Genomic DNA, 18,705 nt, shown 5'->3' on the forward strand with positions numbered 1-18,705 from the left:
AAATTGAAGAAAAGTAATACATTATATAACTATTATAGAAATGTTGAAAACTTCATTAAAGAATCAGGACAAAATAAAAATAATTCTCACTTTTTACTACTTCTAGATAACAACTGTTAATCCTGTGATATCTTTTTAATACGTGCACATGCATGCACACACATACATACAAAGAATCAGTATCATGCTGCATACAGTTTTGAAAATTGCTTTTCTTCATATAAAAGATCATGAATTTTTCAAGTTGTTAAATAGCCTTCTAAAACGTGATTTTAAAATGGCTACATATTATTTTGTATGAATGTACCAGATGAGGTCTCCTGTAAAAGACTAAAGACTACTGACACATCTGTGTAAGCTATAGGAAAAGTCTGGAAAACTGTGCTTTGCAGATAAAGGGTGAAAATATTGCTTTGATAAAATAAAATACATTAAAGTGCCTATTTTAAGTGAATAAAATTCAGAGTACATTACCATTTCAGATGGTCTTAACAGCTAATTTTTAGAAGTTTGAAATGTACCACTAATCTCTGAAAAAGAGAATTCTTACTTCCTTAAAACATTCATGAAAAAAAAAATTACAATCACTGGGTTAGGTGCTGGGACCGCAATGATGAGAGAACACAGATAAACACTTGCATACAAATGCACACAATCTCTGATCTTACGGACTTTACAGTCAAGTGGGGAGAGAAACATTATTAAATTATTACACAAATAAATATATAATAAGAAACTGCAGTGTGTGCAATGGAAGAAGAGCATAGGATAGTGATGATTAAGAGGGATCTGACCTTGGCCTGGAACTTCTTGGAAAGCTAATACAGGATGTGTCAGTTGTGTTATGCTTGGGGGACGAGGATAAGGAGGAGGAATCTGGTGGCCAGTGGCGGGGTGGGGGGGGGATCATTAGGTAGAGAGGGAACTGCCGGAGCAGGAACCCTGAATCTGGAAGGAACAAGAGCCTTGGGCAACACAACAGCTAACACAAATGCCTGCATAGAGGAAGGATTATGGGAGAGGAAGAAGGAGCATGTCTCACTAAAGTGTATTTAAATTTAAAAATGGTGTAACTACGGGCTATCATTTGTGATCCCTGCTTTACAGGGAATGTGAGAGTTATTAAATAATAGCTAAAATCCTGACAGTGTCTTGGAACCTGAGCGTTCAAAGAATTCCAGAACTTAAATGCTGGATACAACCCAGCAAGAGTCCCTGAAAGAGTTGGAAAAAGAAAAGCCGGGTGTGATCATGATGTTACTAAAGGCCAGGGAAAGAGGGCCTTTTAAGGAGAAGGCAGTGAGAGCTGCTAAGAGATCAAAGTGAATGAGAACTGAAAAAATGTCCGTTGAATTTTACAACACAAGGGTCAATGACCTTCACAAAATGCCTAACCTGCGCTCATACTGTATAACAAGTCTCAGGAATCTTCTGGATTGTCTGTGTCTTTTGCCTGACTGGGAGGAGTGTGGGCTGCTTTAGCTCCCAGAGGTCCAGCTACATTCTAGCAACAACTACCACAGTGTTATAAACAACAAGACCATTATAAGATAAATACATTTTTGACAAGGCCTTTATTACCACATGCTTTGATATCAGAGAGACTCAAGTGGACTCATATTAAAAAACAGAAGCATGTATTTCTTGTGCAATAGCGTATAGGTAAATATCTGATAAATTTAGACCTTCAGAACCAAAGTTCTGTGAGATATACTACTGCCTTTACTTAAGATAAAGAAAGTATAGCTATTGAAAACTATAATAGAAAACTATTGTACCTTAATTTGTAGAAGAAATGTTCAAAAAATCTCTCATAGAGCAGGGTGAGAGTAGTTTTGTAAATTGAAATTATAAAATTTGTTATTATAACTGACATTTTTCAAGATAAAATTAGAGCACATGATTACTGAACTCTACACAAAGATTCCAAAATACAGTTCCTACAAATCAAGTTCTCTTAAACAACTGCAAATACTTATACACCAGTAGTCTTTACCTGAATGAGTCATTTTTTAAGGTCGTCATAAAGTGACTCTTCATCACGAATAAACTTCTACATGTATGAGAATTAAATTTAGAAAAAAAATTAACAATTGTATGTAATCGTTAAAAATATCAAAACATAGTACTACATTTCAGAGTATATGTAATGATTTTTAAAGCTCTAGTGAGGCATACTCTAAAATGTAGTTAATATTTAAGCAACATACTAACTTTAGTCATAGAATATAGCTAAGATCATTATAGTAAGATAAATTATAGAGGATTGAATAAATATATATATACATATATATATACACATACATATAATTTCCTCTTGGAGGACTTTGGGAGATTGTCATGGTTAATTCTTTCTACATTACATTTTATTTACAAATTGAGAACTTTAATAAACAATATATTTGAAATTAAATGGTTCAATGGGATTTAACTTAGGTACATATTTTGTACTTCTATGTACATTACTGCACTTAAAAAAATCTATAATTTTCAATAACCTCAAAAGTATTAAAATAAAGGAAATTTCTTCTCCCTTAAATCTTGGACCCTGTTATCAGAATTAGTCTTCCTAAAACTCCGCTTTCATCTTGTTAGTGCCACATACATAATTATTCAATGGCTTCCTATTTACTACAGAATGAGGTTCATCTCTTTATTCTGAGATCAAAACATCCCAGTTTGGCCTCAAACCTTTTTTCCAGACTAGGCCATGCTCTTCACTGACTCAGTATCAGTGAAGCTCATTCCCACCTTGAACTTATGTTCCTCACCTCCAATCCTCTTCCTCTTATCTTCAAATCCCATGATCTTTAAGTGTTCTGTTTGACACCCACCTTCCCTGTGAAATCTTTGTGATGATTCCATGGCATCCTCTGATCTTGTCTTCACCACACCACTCACATTGTCTCTTAAACAGCCACTATCACTGAACTAGTTCATGCTTTTAAGACTTGTCTCTTCAACCAAATGGGAAATTCCTCAATTAGTATGTTTGGTGCCTAGCACAATCCTGAGTATATAATTATAAGCATATGTTAATATCGTCTTAATTACCTCTGACATTTTACTTTATTCTTATAATTTATCTTTCAATCTAAAGAAACGGCACAACTAAAGGCCAAGTTTACTGTTGCTTAAACATCTCTCATTCTCTCCCAAAGCTAACTGATCCTGCTGTTTGCTCCCTTTAATGCATGATCCTCACTGTGCAACTGACACATATAAAACCTGAAATTTTCTTCAAACCAAGGACTAATTCCTTGAATTTCATCAAGTCTTAGGTAAGTTTCTGTCTTTTGTGATAAATGTATTTTTACAGGTAGTTTTTTTCTTTTAGTGGAATGTTTTGGATGTTTCAACAATTTCACTGAAACTGTGAAGCTTTAAAAAACACTGCAGAGCCTTCTTTTCATTAAGTGAGATGTTTTTTCCTTTTCCTCTCCTTCCCTAAGCTCAAGGAAGGAGGTACAGCATTGGAAAGATACATACTTTTAAAAGGCCACCCTAGGCTGGGTGTAAAAAAGTAGAAATTATGGTGCTAGCTTCCTCTACTGCACAGGCAGTTTAGCTCTGCTTAAGACTATTGTGCTTGAGCCTCACATTTACAAATCTAAAACTGTTATTCAAAACCAGCATGGTTTTCTTCTCCCACATAGCAATAGCAACCACTTATTAAGTACCTCCTATGTGTCAGATACCATGTTGCTTGCTTTGTATGTTATCTAATTTTCATGATCAAGTGAAACATGATCCCCATTTTACAGAACAGAAAACTGAAGCTTAGAGATGTTTAGTAAGTTGAACAACTTGTATATGGCAGAGCTAGAGTTTGGATGCAGAATTGATTCCAAAGTCTCTGCCCTGCTCTTTTTGCTACACCTTGCAATGTCAGTGCCTTGTATTGCCAGGAATTCTCATTGGGGGAATGTTGGGGCTTGCATTCATGACTTTGGCAGCTATTGGGAAGGGAAGCACAGAATAGTAATGAAATGTTCCAGTATATCCAAGGAGGCTCACCAACACCCCTCGCCTGCACGTAACTGCTCCAGTCTTAATTATTAGATGTTCCCCACTCTGACAATTCATATTTCAGTGTACACCAAATCTGGCACTGCCTCTTTTGTTCTGCAATATCTGATCACATGTCTTGGTAGGTGGAAGGAAAGCTGGCAGATTTTACCTTTGTCAAACTTCAGGACAAAAACAACAGCATGAAATAAATCACAAAAACAAGTATATATGTGTGTGTGTGTGTGTGTATTTCAAATATTTAACATTAGAAATTCTACTTGTAAAAATATATTTTTCACAAAAGACAAACTTACATAAGACTATATCTTACTGCTGTGCTGACATATGAATTCCAACCTTAAGCTTAGTCTAGTTATTTGAAGAACAGTCAATAGAAGGAAATTCCAGTGTGACAAGAATTTTGACAATCCCTCAGTGTTATCTCTAACGGGATCTAGTTATATTGTGCTCTTCCAGGAAGGAGGTAGCTGTGTATGTAACTGTTAATCCGGCAGTAACTCTCTTTTTCTAGTCACACTATATATGGTGATTCCCTGATTGGCTGTCTTATTAGGACCACGGGAGGTAAAATAGGTTATTCTTCCCTTCCTATTTCTCTAAACTTGGAGTTTAATATACAACATTCTTTTAGTAGTTAATTTTTTTTAAACAATCTAGAGATTTCTATGCAGATTTAACCAATGTTTTACATTTAGTTGGTCAGAAGTTTATTAATATCTACCACCAACCTGATACACATATGTATTACAAAATTACATAAGGATAATTTCTGATTTATGAGTTAATAACCTAACTTTCTTGTATCATTTTAATATTAGGGTATTCAAAATGTTTCTACAAATCAGGTTTGCTTGGTTGGATTTTTTTTTTTTTTTTTTTTTAAATAACAGTAGGAGGCTGGGGTGCAGTTTTTGTTGGCACTGACAGTCATGGTGCTGTAGAAAGAATGTGTATCTGGAATCTGCCTTTAGAGTCTCACCTCTGCCTCCTGCGTTTTACCTTGGAGAAATCACTTCATCCATTTCCTCGTCTATAGGGTGACGATCATAATTTCTGTCCTACAGTGTTCTTATGAGGGCAAAATGACATAAACATAGGGACTGTTCCAAAAAGGCAAAGTTGGGCTTAAGGGAGACACAAACAAAACTGGGTTTAAGGGACCCCGCGCATGGTGAAGAACTGGACATCTCAGAAGGGAGTGCGGAGGAGCTTTTCATGGGATTAGAGCTAAGAATTACTAGTCACCGGACCCAAGTACTGTTTATGATAGGCCTCAAATACCTTTCCCCCAAATTCTGCTTCCAAAGCGCAGACTTCACCAAGTGGAGGCAAACTCAACCCCAGGGCATATTCTGTGATTTCGTCGTTGTTTCAACAAACCCCAAGACTGCAAGTTTTGGAGAAGCCATTCTTTCATCTTTGTAAGCTTCTCGTAACCGCTCGCTGCTAAGCGCTTAACGCGTTTGATACTAGAGAAGGTCCCTATACAGGGGACCGGACGTCAGAACAGTGAGTCAGGCTAGCGGCTCATAGTTTAGAGACATATTTAAGTTCTTTCTTCTCTTCAAAGGAAAGGGCAGTGGTATTTTCCTAAAAAAAAGCCTTGAATTGGGTAGCGAGTGTTCAGCCTAATGCCTGCGAAGAAACATATAGATGCAAGCTGCGGGCTGGGGGGCAACAGTGAACTATTTTGATTGTGCTCTGGCTGGAGCGACGCGGGCGCCCGTCCCACCCACCCCGGGCTGTGGGGTGCGGGGCGGACAGTCGTCTCCGTCCCCACAAGCCGCTGTGGCCGGGCTTCTTGTCCTGAGAGATGCGGATGAAGCGGTGTGAAGGGTTGGGCTTTTTTTTTTGTTCCTAAAAATGCAACGAACAAAAAAAAAAGTACAACAATCCAAACCCAACCATCTTGTCGCGCGCCGGCGTTCTTCCCAGGCGGCTCCACCGGGGACGACGCCGCCTCCCGTCGCCCGCGGTCGGCCAGGCCAAGCCCGCGGGTCCGCGCGACCCACGCCTCCTTCCCGGCGCCCCGGGCACGGCGCTCCGCGGGAGCGCGCAGCCCCTCTGGAAGGCAGAGAGGCGCGCAGCCCCAGAGCCTCCCGTCTCCCGGGCGCACCGCTGGCGGCGGCGGTTGGCGATACCGGAAGTGCTCCCGCCTCCTCTCGCTCCCTTCTCCTCCCCTCACCCACTCCCTCCCCCGGGAAAGGAGAGACCCGGGAGGCGGAACAAAGGCGAGGCTCGGCCGGGAGGCGGCCCGAGGTGCCGGGGGAGGAGGGCGTCGGGGCGGGGTCCGTCGGCGCCGCGAATCCATTTTGCAGCCGTGACGCGCGGTGCCCGCGGCTGGAGGAGCGGCCGCTGCGCGGCTCCCGGCGGGTCCCAACCAGCAGCCCCGGAGGTCCGAGCTAAGTACCCGCCGCCCGGCTCCTCCTGGGGAAAGGAGGTGGGGACTTGCCCTGGCCGGGCCGGCACCTGCAGGGTGGGGGGCTGGCGGAGAGCGCAGTCTGCGCTCCGGTCCCGGCGGCACGGCGGGAAGCTGCCGGGCCCTGGCACAGGGTGTGGGGAGGCGCGGCGTGCGGGTGGGCGGCCGCGGGGCCGCGGCGGCGCGTCCAGGCTCCCGAAAACCCGCTCGGCTCCCGAACACGCCCGGCTTCACTGCCAGCGCCTCCCGATCGCCTACAAGAGAAAAGGAGACCGTGAACCAGTCAGAGCGCTCGGCCACCCCTCGGCACTGAACCTGGGGACGCTGTCCGGCGCCGTGGGAGGGCGCCCTAACCGAGACGCTCTTTAGCACAAAGATTTCCAGCCTCTCCCGTGCTCCCGGCTTTTTCACCAGGTCCTAGCAGGCTAGATTTCTGGGGGATGACTGAAAAAATTGAGGGTGCACACTAAGGATCCCCTGTGCAAATAAATGCATAATGCCTTCTTTCTTTGTTCTTTATTTGCAGTAGCCTCGTTTGATTACCAGTCACGACGTGGAAAAAAAACCAACCAACCAAAAATCAAATCCAAAAGCTGATTGCTTTGCTCTGGGAAATAGTAACCTTGACCAATACACCTGCTTGCAGGGGACAGAGGTAAATTACAATACTTTTCCCTATATTAAAAACAAACAAAAAACAAAAAAGCACCCAATTTCTTCAGGCCCAGAACCTTTCAAAATTGAACTCTGTAGAATGCATGTGTTCCCATTCTCGTGGGTGGCCTTTGTTCTTTTCATATTTTGTCAAAACTCAGAAAAATAGATTCCATACTTGGAAATTCTTTATGTCACAATTATTTGAAACATACTATAATCCAAAGATATATATTGCAAAGGAAAAGAGACTACAGCAGCTTTTCTTTCTTTTTTAATAGTTTTTTTTTTCCCTTCTGTGTCACTGCTGCTAGGCCTTTGTACAACAGGGCTTGAGTTTTCTGACTTCAGAGACCTATATATAATAGGTATTTTAAAAGCAGAATTTCTTTTACATAGCCACTTCCACTGGTAGAGCCTGATGGAGCTGTTGATTAACTGGTTGTACTGGTCTTGCACAATAACAAGATCTATTTCTTCATGCTCTCCTGCCTTTTCCTAAAAATACCATCTTTTAAGCACCAGCTGAGGTAGTAAGCGTCTCTGGCAAGTCCTTCCATAACACCAGGTTATTTTCATTTTCTTCCCTTATTGGTTACCTGGCCGGACTTCTGCCATAGCTGTTGTTCAGCTATGCCCATTTCCACTAAGGTGCTTTGTACTTTGTCCTCCCTTGAAATTACAGTTCAAGAGAGTCCAACTCTCTTTTAGGACCTTTCTTGGTTAATACACTTATGCTCTAATATAACACTATAAATGTGTATTTATAGTTTTCACAGTATCTGTACACATATGTAATTAAGTCACCTTACACTGATGTAGCTCAGTAATTTACAAAATTGTCAACTTAATCTTTCCAAGAAAATTATGAGGTAGGTACTGTAAAAATCCTCATTCTATGAAGGGTAAAACTAGTGCTTGAAGCTAGGTACTCAAATGCAGGTTCAGTGCTCTTTACCCTTCACTGGAGAACCTGTTACAACCTACTTTGTAAAAATTATAGAATTTTAGAAGGGATTTAGAGAGCTTATGATTAAGTTTCTCCATTTGATGAGTGAGGATACTGAATTCTTTTTTTTTGAATGTAATTAAAATTTTAAACCTTTATTCTATGCATTTTGTTTGAGTTTTCCCACACCCATTACCCAACACCTCCCCCCCACCCCGCTTCTCCTCCTGAGGGTCAACAGGATACTGAATTCTTGACGCACTTTCCAGATAGTTCTAAAGTCTGAGAATTGGGAAACTCAGGTCCTATGCCTTGCTTGCTGTGTACAGTTTAGGGGAGGGGAGGAGGTTCAGTTTTTTCACTTGTAAAGTTAGATGTTTAGCTAAATGATCTCTAAGGTGTTTTTCAGTCCAGTGCTTCTGTTTTATGCCTACCCCATAACTTTTAGCACCATATATTCTTATATATTGGTAATATACAGACACATACTAGTATGAACTGCCTTAAACTTTTATATTCTGAACTTAGGTAGGTATGGTAAAAAAAAGTATGCCTTTTTCTTATTTTTTTACTAAGCTCTGTAAAAGTATGGTTCTGTTATAAGGTTGGGAACTGCATGGAGAGGTGGAGCACTGTCATACATCACTGGTCAGAGTTCAGAAAGTGGTATATCCTTTCTAGAGGGAACTTGGCGGTCTCTTTAAGAGCCTTAAGAATGTTCCTACTCTTTGACCCACCTAACAATACACTTAAAGGAATCATCTAAGGAAATAATTAGAGCATTGGACTAAGACTTTTCTACAGTGTTCACTAAAATGTTATAATCCCCCCCAAAACAAACAATAAGAAATAGCACATCCATAAGATAGACTATCATGTTTTAGAAGAATTTATAACAATAGGGGAAATGCATATGATAAAACAAGTGAAAAAAGTGAATACAAAGTTGTGTCATGCTACCAGTTTTGTTAAAATACGTGTGTGCACAAACATACACAGGATTGGAAGAAATGTGCCAAAATAATATTAGAAGAAATATGCCAATATAATAATAATGGTTATTCCTTGCTGATGTGACTGTAGGTAACTTTTTTCCTGTATTTTCTGAATTTTCTATAATCACAAATTACTTTTAGATAATAATTTTAGGAAAACAAAATCCACTTGCATGGATAACCTCTCCAACTTCAGTATGGTGTCAGCTTTCTATGTCCTTTTGTAAGGCATTTATCACACCTTTTATAGTAACAATACCTTTGTAAATGTGCTATATTTCTGAATTTAGGTCAGGAATTGACTTTTGGTTTATATTTTGTCTTTTAAATATCATTAGGTCATCGGATTACCCATTCTTGTTATTCGTGAAAGACACTGCCGTTGTCATTACCTTGCCTTGGGACTCTTAGATAAGAGGAGTAGTACTCATAACAGTTAACCAAAAACAGGTGTCCTTTGACATACAGAATAGTTAACACTCCAGTTAGGCCTTCTATAAAGCAAATTCCCGTAATGTGAACGCTTTCTAATTCATTTGAATTAAAGATGAAGAATACATTTCTAAGGAAAAGTTGAACTGAAAATTTTGCCAGTGGTTTAAATGATTGTCTTTCCTGTGGCATAAGTGCCACAAGTATATCCTACTTGGCAATAGCCTGGCTCCCCATTTAAAACTCACAAAGGAGCTCTTCCTTTTTTCCCCCTGCATACGTGCAGTGTTGAATATGAGCGAGGAGTGCCAACAGAGTGCATAGAATATAGCCAACCTAAAAACTGCTTAAAGTTTAGCATAATTAGCTTTCTACTTGAAATATTTTCTAGATCAGTTTTACTTAGAATAAAATGTGTATGTAATTCTACCCTGAGCAAAAGGAACTTTGTTCAGACCAGTTACATTTCCATCTCAGAAGTAAGTTCTTATTAGTTGGTAGGTAGTACTTATTAGTTATCCACTAAATGCCTGTTTTCACTTTGGTACAGTATTACATACTATGTAAATAATTTCACTTATCTAGATCAATCTAACTTGCTATGTACTGAATGCTAGACTTTGACAGTACTTTCTGAAAGTTGGAATTAACCTCAAATGCAGAGCTAGATGATGAAAACTTTTAATAGATACCAACCTGTTGGGGGTAATAATTTAGGTTAATGATTGCCAAGCTTCTTGTGAAAGAAGACAATTTGGTCTAGGGGTAAAATTTTGCCACCTTCATTTAAACTTTTTACATTTATTTATTTACATTTATTTGGGAGAACAGAAACAAGACATTTCTGGTTTATAAAACCTTTGCAGAAGTCAGTAGTTCCAGTTTAATTTTAACTTTTAACAGGTAAAGGTAAATGATTTGGGTCTGGTTGGTACCAGACTAGAAGAATAATTTAAGCTACATGTATGTTTCCTTCAAATTCAGACCCTCATTATGTTCAAATTGATTTCATCTGGGTGGGAAAGAATGGGATTCAACACCATTTGGTGTCCTCATAGATTTCTCAATAGTTGTATATAAATGGAACAGGGATAGCTGATCTAGCTGGTATCCTAAAACTACTGATTTAATGCTGCCCATTTACAGGATTACAGAATAATATCTTGGGTGATTATCAGGTGACACAGGGAATAGAAAATAGGGAAAGAAAGATAAGAAGGTAAAAAGAAGGTGTGAGATAAGGAATAAGAGGAAATCAAAAGATTGTATTCCTTGAAATAGAATGGGGAAGATGAGTTAAAAGAAGAATAAACAAAGAAGTCAAGGTAAAATAGAAGAGAATGAAGGAAAGGAAAAAACGCATTTTTTCCAAGTTTGTCTGGACTATGAAGGTAATGACCTAGTTTTTTGTTTTTGAGATTGTCACCTTAGTCCAAAAACTTGTAAACTTTCTGAGTTGGTAGGCTTGCAAGCTGCTGGACCTTCTGTACTAGGTTTATTTTGCTCTACTTATCAGGAATCCTAAGAAATACCTCGAGGGAAATTTTAACTACTACTTATTCTAGGATAATGCCAGCAAAGGTGAGTTACTTATGTCTTATATGGACACAAAGGTAAATTAAATTGGGCCACATAACAGTTAGATAAGATCTTTTAGATACTATATGTGGTATATTAATTTTAATATTACACGTTCAAGTTATCAGAGATTTTGTCCTTAATCTCACTTGATCCTGTATGGATCATATAAGTTTTGGAACAGTCTCAGAAAGCCAGAATGAAGTATTAATAACACATTGATACAGAGTACTTAAAGAAACTTGGTAAATAATTTTCATATATTGTTAGCTACCTTTCAAAACAGTTATTCATTGAGGAGAAAAATGCGTGTAAGTGGTTTGTCAAGGGCATAGACTGAGAGCAAGACAAGTATGTCAGTCTCCTCACAGGCCTTAATCCAGACATTTCCAATATTTTTTTTATAAAAGATAAAACAATATAGCAGATTAAGCTCTCTGTGAAGCTTATCATAGTTAGCTAATGTTTCTGAAGTTTTACTTTTTTAGCTCAATAGTTTTCTTATAATTGGTCCCCTCTTTAGTTCTTTTTTTTCCAATTTTTTGTGAAAATTTTCAAATATACTGAAGATTAAAAATATACTACAATATACTACCAACTGTAAAATAGTCAGTGGGAAGTTGTTGTATAACAAAGGGAGTCCAACTCGAGGAAGGAAGATGCCTTAGAGGACTGGGGCGGGGAGGGTGGGAGGGGACTCGAGGGGGGGGAGTCAAGGAAGGGAGGGAATACGGGGATATGTGTATAAAAACAGATGATTGAACCTGGTGTACCCCCAAAAAATAATTAAAAAAAAAAAAAGGGAAAAAAATATATATATACTACAATAGATATCCTTAACATCCTCTACCTAGATTCAGTAGTTAATAGATCCTTAGTAAGTTTCAAGAAACCATTATTAGTGGATCTCATACTAAAATATCAGTATACTACTTGAAAATACAGTATACTGCTTGAAAATAAAATTAATTAGTGGGATGAGAGGAAGTAATTTTTTTTAAAAGGTGAGCTCTTCTATTCCAAGCTTTGTTCCAAGATAAGGTTGATTGATGGCTGTTTAGTAGGGCTCACATAATTTAGTTTTGTCTATGAAGTGAGTTTCAGTGTTTGCTTTTTAGTTACTTGTTAGGTATTTAGATACTGCTTTGAAATTCCTGAATTCAGAGAGGCCTCAAAGCAGGATGGAAATTTGGTTTAAATCTCTTAAGATACAAAGTATAATATATTGGCTTTTCTTTTTATTCTCTAATGGGATTTGGAAAAGAAATCATGGGTATTATTTTGAACTTTATATTGCTATCAACTAATGAAGATCAAAGATTTAATAGGAAGGTTTCTTTTAATTAAAAGGTTTTACTAAAATTACCTTTTAAGAGTGAATAAAATGAGCACCTCTTCAATTATAATCATTTGGGGTTGATCATATAAAAACAAAAGGGCTTCCAGGAGGGAGAAGTCATATATTAACTTTTCCTTCTATTTTATGACTCCTTTCCTTTGTAGGTGTTGACTTTTCGGTTTTTAATATTCTGGTTGTTGTGTTACTGTCATTTGTAGAGACTCTTGTTGCTGTATACCCACTCAAGGTAATATTAATCAAACAGTTTTTGTAGTTTTAAGTATGAATATCTTGAAAGTTTGCTTAAAAATAAATCTGTGGTGGTGTTATACAACTGTGCATTTGTCAAAGCTCACAGAACTGTGTATTCAAAGGAGTGAGTTTTATTCTATATAAATTAAAAAGTGTATTTTAAAATATAAATATGGTAGGAAAATGAAGTTGAAAACCAGAGGGGGTAGATAACTAGGTATATATTTGGCTAATTTCTTTGTTGGTATAAAACTTGGGAAATTTTTGGGAATTCCCTGGTGGTGCAGTAGATAGGACTCCACGCTTTCATTGCTGAGGGCCTAGGTTCAATCCTTGGTTGGGGAACTAAGATCCCACAAGCCATGTGGCAGAGCCAAAATAAATACGTAAAACTTGGGAAATTTTTAATTCAAAAGAAGAAATGAATCTTGGAAAACTTGTTTGCCTTTATATACTTAATTTGACATTGGTTAAGTTGAAATGTTATCACTGGTGAACAATAATTTTGTTCACATAAACTTTCTTGACATCTGTATTTGTCCCCCCAAAGAGGGGGATATGTACTTTAGTTTCTTCAAAGGAGTAAGTTCAATTGATTTATTTAGATTTTTATGTGTTAGCCACATTTTAAGAAAAGGATCTATAAGTTCCTTTACTGTGAAGCATACCCTTCACTTAGTGAAACTAAAAACCTTATATGTATTTTCCTTTAAAACTTTTAAGGCAACAAACTTGCCATGGTTTCTTGGGTTGTTAGGCTAATATGTCTCAGTTTTCTCTAAAAGTCAGCTGTGAAAGTGACATAGTTTTGTCATAGTTTTGAGTATAAAGCTAAGAAAATAAAAGTGTTAAGTTTTAATGTGGATTAAAATGAGAATCTTTAAATTATAAACCAAAATTTGTAAGTTATATCACTAAAAGTGGAACAACAGGACCTACCATGATTTTGATGCAATTTTTTTTAAAAAGGGACTTTTGAAATACCAACTTTTTTTGTCCGTTTCATTTTAAGAGCTGTAAATTGATTATGGCTTTGGGATGACTGTTTTTTATTTCTAAATTCTCCTGCGTGGACATTTTCCTTTTTCCTTTGATCATACTTGATAGCCTTAAAATTCTTTTTGGCCCCTATTGCAGTATTCTCAGTTTTCTTCAAAGTTTCCCTTTGTCTTGGGTGCCCTTTTTCTCCTTCTCATGACAAAACTTGGTATCCTTTGTTTTTCCTTTTATTTATTTAATATGCTTGGCTAGGATGCTCTGGAACTATTAACCTTGTGAGGAGGAGTAAATTAGCTTTACTTTATTCAATCCTGCCGCCATTACTTTCCCATTTCTACTGTTTACTCCAAAATCTAGCCTTAGCGTAGAATTCTTAGGTGAAAGGTGATGGAGAGCAATGGACATGACAAAGTGTAGAACCAGGATCATCAAAAGTTTTCCTTCTTTGCTTTAAAGAGCCAGAGTGTTTTATAGCTACTTAATAACTTCTTAGCACACTAACCTCAGTCTCTGCAGCCATTCTCTTCCCAGTACTTTTCAAAGGTTGTGTGATTTGTCATCTCACAAAAGATTTCTCAAAAAAATAAGCTCATCACCATTTTTGCCATATGACACTAAATTTGACAGAATACTCTTTGCTTTAATTCTACATATATATGTATATGTAGAATATGTATATGTACATATATATACATATTACATATTTATTATACATATATTTCTCACAACCTAGTATAAAACCATAAACAAATTAGTCCTGCAAGTTAAGCTTATCTTTTAAATACTATTTATCTTCTGGATTGTAGCTCCAATTGCGATTCTTAAAATTACTGTTAAAAATTATTTACTTTTGGTTATAAGATGGCATAGAGATTATTAGACCCTATTTTATTACCTTGGGGATAATGTTATATATATATATATATATATATATCCCTCAGTAAACTGAATGAGGACATATTTAGCACTATTTTTGGTTCTAAAACTTTAGGGATAAAAGTTGCATTGAGAGTTGGTATTCTCTAGTTCAGAGATCTCAAATATTTTGGTCGTAGGACCCCTCTTCATTTAAAAACTGAGGCTCCCAAGAGCTTTTATTTACATGTGTATTATATATAAATATTTACTGTATTAGAAATTAAAACAAAAATTTTAAGATAATTCATTTAAAATAATGATAAACCTATTACATGTTAACATAAGTAATTTGTGAAAAATAATTATTTTTCAAAATACAGTTGTGAGAAGGTTGGCATTATTTTATGTATTTATAGATCTCTTTAATGAATTGCTATTTAGTAGACAACAACAGGAGTCTCTGTGTTACACCTGTTGCAGTAAGTTATTTTGGTTGAAATGTACAAAGAAAATCCAATTTGGCCTTGCACAGATACTTAGTTGGTGAAGGGAGGAATATTTTAATGGCCTTTTCTGGTTACTGTCAATCTTCTTTGATACTATACCAAAACTCAACAAGTGGTAGTTTCTTAAAAGTTAATTGCAGTATGGAATCTGAAATCATATTTTTTAATATATTGACCTTTTGATCTCTTACCCATGCATGATTTCTAACATGCATTGGTGATTTGAACCAGTTAGTTCACTGGTAATGTAGATCTCCAAATAGTGACATATTTCATTATACATGATTTCTCCCCTAAAAAAACCAAAACCCACGTGTTAATATCACCACTTGTTTCATTAGAAAAGTCTTAATGGTAAACTATCAAACTCTTAAGTGGCAAATATGTTTTCCAAAATCCAGTTTTCACTCGAAAATTCAACTTTTTATTATTGTGAGAAATACTGTCATTTTTTTCCCTTGAAGTAATGGGCTCATTTTGTTCATTTTCAGAAAAATGCCAGACACCTAAGTCTGCATAGCCATAACCTGTCACTCGTTGTTTCATGTAAGAATGGTGCTCCATGAAAAAAGCAGCTGGTTTAGCCTGTAACTCACTCACCCAATTGCTTTTCCTCCAGACAGTATCTGCTGGTGTGCAGCAGAAATGCTTTGTGTTTAATTCATATTTTGTCACACAAAATATTAAAAAGACGTGCACAAGGATCAAGATTTAGTAAAATGAATAATTTTTACTGCTTTATCAAGAACATTCTAAAGTGAAACTGGCTGCCCTCACCCCTCTCCCTACTGTGGGTATGTGGTGGTAAAGAATACAGCTGGACCAGGAATCCAGTTTGGTGCTACCTAGTGCCGTGTTTGATTCCTGCCAAGGCTCCAACAGTGTCTACTCACCATAGCTTTTTTTACAGTGCGTTGTCAACACTGTGCCAAAAGTAAATAACATCTTGGTATTACTGTGAAACTAGTATTGTCCTCACAGATGCCCTGGAAGAGTCAGGGATGGCCAGGTTTCTCCCCACTGCGTCTTGAGAAGTGATTTCTGTAGACAGTGCAAATAGCTTTGATTACTGTTCCAGAGGTTGGAAAAAATATTCATTTAATTCTCTAGGGAAGAATGAATTACAGCTCTCTCACTGTATGTTTTTACCTCTGATTTTAATAATTGTAATCTTGCCTTTGAAATAGAAAAATATGCCAGTTTTTAATAAAAGTCTACGTGAGAGTACATGCTTGTATTTATATTTCTGTGCTTCTTTCTTTAAATAGCATACCATTTTGTAATTGTGGGCCCAGACTAAAGAGCTCATTCTATTCAGACACTGAGTGGCTTTGTTTCCGACAGCTAGTAGTCAGCTCTGTTTTAAAACAAGCAGTTGGGTCCTGCTGGCTCAACTTGCAGTTGTCCTAGTCCTAACCCTGTCTCAGCCAAAGACTGTTGTTGGAAAGCCCACACAAAGGCCTTGTGTACAGGGAGCTCTACTAATAAGGAGTGTGTTTTAGTCCCAGCAGAGTAAATCTGCTTTGGTGTGCATTCCCTTCCCAAATTTCTCACTTATTTCCTTTGTTTGACTGGTTTATTTCAGTGAAAAATCATTTTTAATGGCTGTGAAGATAGTTTCTTGTAATTATTCCATAGTCCAAATGGAGGGGATTACTGCAGTAAAATAAAATATTTCTTTCTCTGGTAGGAGATGTGATGGAGCTGCTTGAAGAAGATCTCACGTGCCCAATTTGTTGCAGTCTGTTTGATGATCCTCGAGTTCTGCCTTGCTCACACAACTTTTGTAAAAAATGCTTAGAAGGGATCTTAGAGGGTAATGTGCGGAATTCATTGTGGAGATCATCTCCATTTAAGTGCCCCACATGCCGTAAGGAAACTTCAGCTACTGGAGTCAATAGCCTGCAGGTTAATTACTCCCTGAAGGGTATTGTGGAAAAGTATAACAAGATCAAGATCTCTCCCAAAATGCCAGTGTGCAAAGGACACTTGGGGCAGCCTCTCAACATTTTCTGCCTGACTGATATGCAGCTGATCTGTGGGATCTGTGCTACTCGTGGTGACCACACCAAGCATGTTTTCTGTTCTATTGAAGATGCCTATGCTCAGGAAAGGGATGCCTTTGAGTCCCTCTTTCAGAGCTTTGAGACCTGGCGTCGGGGAGATGCTCTTTCTCGCTTGGATACCTTGGAAACTAGCAAAAGGAAATCTCTACAGTTGCTGACTAAAGATTCAGATAAAGTGAAGGAGTTTTTTGAGAAGTTACAGCACACATTAGATCAAAAAAAGAATGAAATCCTGTCTGACTTTGAGACCATGAAACTTGCAGTTATGCAGGCCTATGACCCAGAGATCAACAAACTCAACACCATCTTGCAGGAACAACGAATGGCCTTTAACATTGCTGAAGCTTTCAAAGATGTGTCAGAACCCATCATATTTCTGCAACAGATGCAGGAGTTCAGGGAGAAAATAAAAGTCATCAAGGAAACTCCTTTGCCTCCCTCTAATCTGCCCTCAAGCCCTTTAATGAAGAACTTTGATACCAGTCAGTGGGAAGACATAAAACTCATAGATGTGGATAAACTTTCTTTGCCTCAAGACACTGGCACATTCATTAGCAAGATTCCTTGGAGCTTTTATCCATTATTTGTGTTAATCATTCTGCTTGGCCTTCTCATTTTCTTCAGTCCTACTATATTCCTAGAATGGTCTTTATTTGATGAAATCGCAACTTGGAAAGACAATCTTTCAAACTTTAGTTCCTACCTGACTAAATCAGCTGATTTTGTAGAACAATCAGTTTTTTACTGGGAACAGTGGACAGATGGGTTTTTCATTTTCAGTGAAAGACTGAAGAATTTTATTTTGGTGGTGCTGAACAATGTGGCAGAATTTGTATGCAAATACAAATTATTATAAAATCTGTTTCAAGTACATAGTTCTGTGTCTTTTGTTAGAAATTTGTTAGAATACAGAGTTGTAGTTCAGATTTGGTCAAGATTCCAGTCAGATATTTTCCTCTAAAAGTGTTCCTTTAAAAAATAATGTCCTGTACATGTTGTTGAAATTAGGTAGCATAAAGATAAAAGTGAAATTTAATAGTGAGTCCTGAACCCTCCTTCCTTTTTTTAAAGTGTTTTTGAAATAAGCATCCTACTCTCAATATCGGTTGTGTTTATGCTGTGAAAAAAGAGGAGGTGAGACAGTACATGATTTAATATTGTATTGATGAGGTAGTGTAATAATGATTGTTCTTAAGCATGTAATAAAGATTACTCTTGTAAAGCAACTTTTTTTTTGCGTGAACATTCTTTTAAAAAGGAATAAGATATGATGGGTTGAATTTCCAACTTTTTCTGCAGACAAGGTTTTCTTTTTCAATACAATGTAAAGCTCATGTAAACAAAAACTGGCATTTTCTTATGCTAAGTTTACATTTTTAGGCAGGTAGAGATTTATTTCAGTCTGACTTTTATCTGCTTAGGTTTTATAAATTTATCACCAAAGGAATCTGGTGGTAAACTACAAAAGTGTTAGGTGACTGTGCAAACAAAGGCATGGGTTAAAAAACAAAACAAACCCCACCCCCACCAAAAAAAACAAAACAAAAAAACCACATGGCAAGAGCAGGAAATGGGAAAGCCTCCTTTTTACTGGCAGCGAAGTGTTGTTCCAAAGTATCATGGCAA

At 37.4% G+C, this 18,705-nt stretch overlaps 2 protein-coding genes across 6 annotated transcripts; one reads left to right on the forward strand and one right to left on the reverse strand.

The window, feature by feature from the left end:
• Positions 1-2,266: 2,266 nt before the first annotated feature.
• On the reverse strand, positions 2,267-7,746 carry LOC130835597 (basic proline-rich protein-like). The gene is made up of 2 exons (XM_057707208.1): positions 7,705-7,746; positions 2,267-6,814 (listed from the first exon to the last, which is right to left on the reverse strand). Exons 1-2 carry the CDS (start codon positions 7,744-7,746, stop codon positions 5,597-5,599), a joined length of 1,260 nt encoding a protein of 419 aa, XP_057563191.1. The 3' UTR covers positions 2,267-5,596.
• On the forward strand, positions 6,314-18,305 carry TRIM13 (tripartite motif containing 13). 5 transcript variants are annotated; one of them, XM_057707004.1, is made up of 3 exons: positions 6,314-6,427; positions 6,978-7,106; positions 16,704-18,305. In XM_057707004.1, exon 3 carries the CDS (start codon positions 16,712-16,714, stop codon positions 17,933-17,935), a length of 1,224 nt encoding a protein of 407 aa, XP_057562987.1. In that variant the 5' UTR covers positions 6,314-6,427; positions 6,978-7,106; positions 16,704-16,711; the 3' UTR covers positions 17,936-18,305. The 5 variants fall into 5 exon arrangements, with proteins under 5 accessions (XP_057562987.1, XP_057562988.1, XP_057562991.1 ...); XM_057707005.1 differs by having other exon boundaries at positions 6,319-6,472; XM_057707008.1 differs by having other exon boundaries at positions 6,340-6,427; positions 6,981-7,106.
• The last annotated feature ends 400 nt before the right edge of the window (positions 18,306-18,705 follow it).

This window comes from Hippopotamus amphibius, chromosome 14 (genome assembly GCF_030028045.1).
Source record: "Hippopotamus amphibius kiboko isolate mHipAmp2 chromosome 14, mHipAmp2.hap2, whole genome shotgun sequence".
Taxonomy (NCBI): domain Eukaryota; kingdom Metazoa; phylum Chordata; class Mammalia; order Artiodactyla; family Hippopotamidae; genus Hippopotamus; species Hippopotamus amphibius.

Excerpts from the sequence above, each read along its gene's own strand:
- LOC130835597 (XM_057707208.1), bottom strand. The coding sequence starts at position 7,746 with ATGGGCATAGCTGAACAACAGCTATGGCAGAAGTCCGGCCAG. Across the intron at positions 6,815-7,704 it reads TATGGCAGAAGTCCGGCCAG|AGCGTCTCGGTTAGGGCGCC; the intron begins GTAACCAATAAG and ends TTTGTGCTAAAG.
- TRIM13 (XM_057707004.1), top strand. The coding sequence starts at position 16,712 with ATGGAGCTGCTTGAAGAAGATCTCACGTGCCCAATTTGTTGCAGTCTG.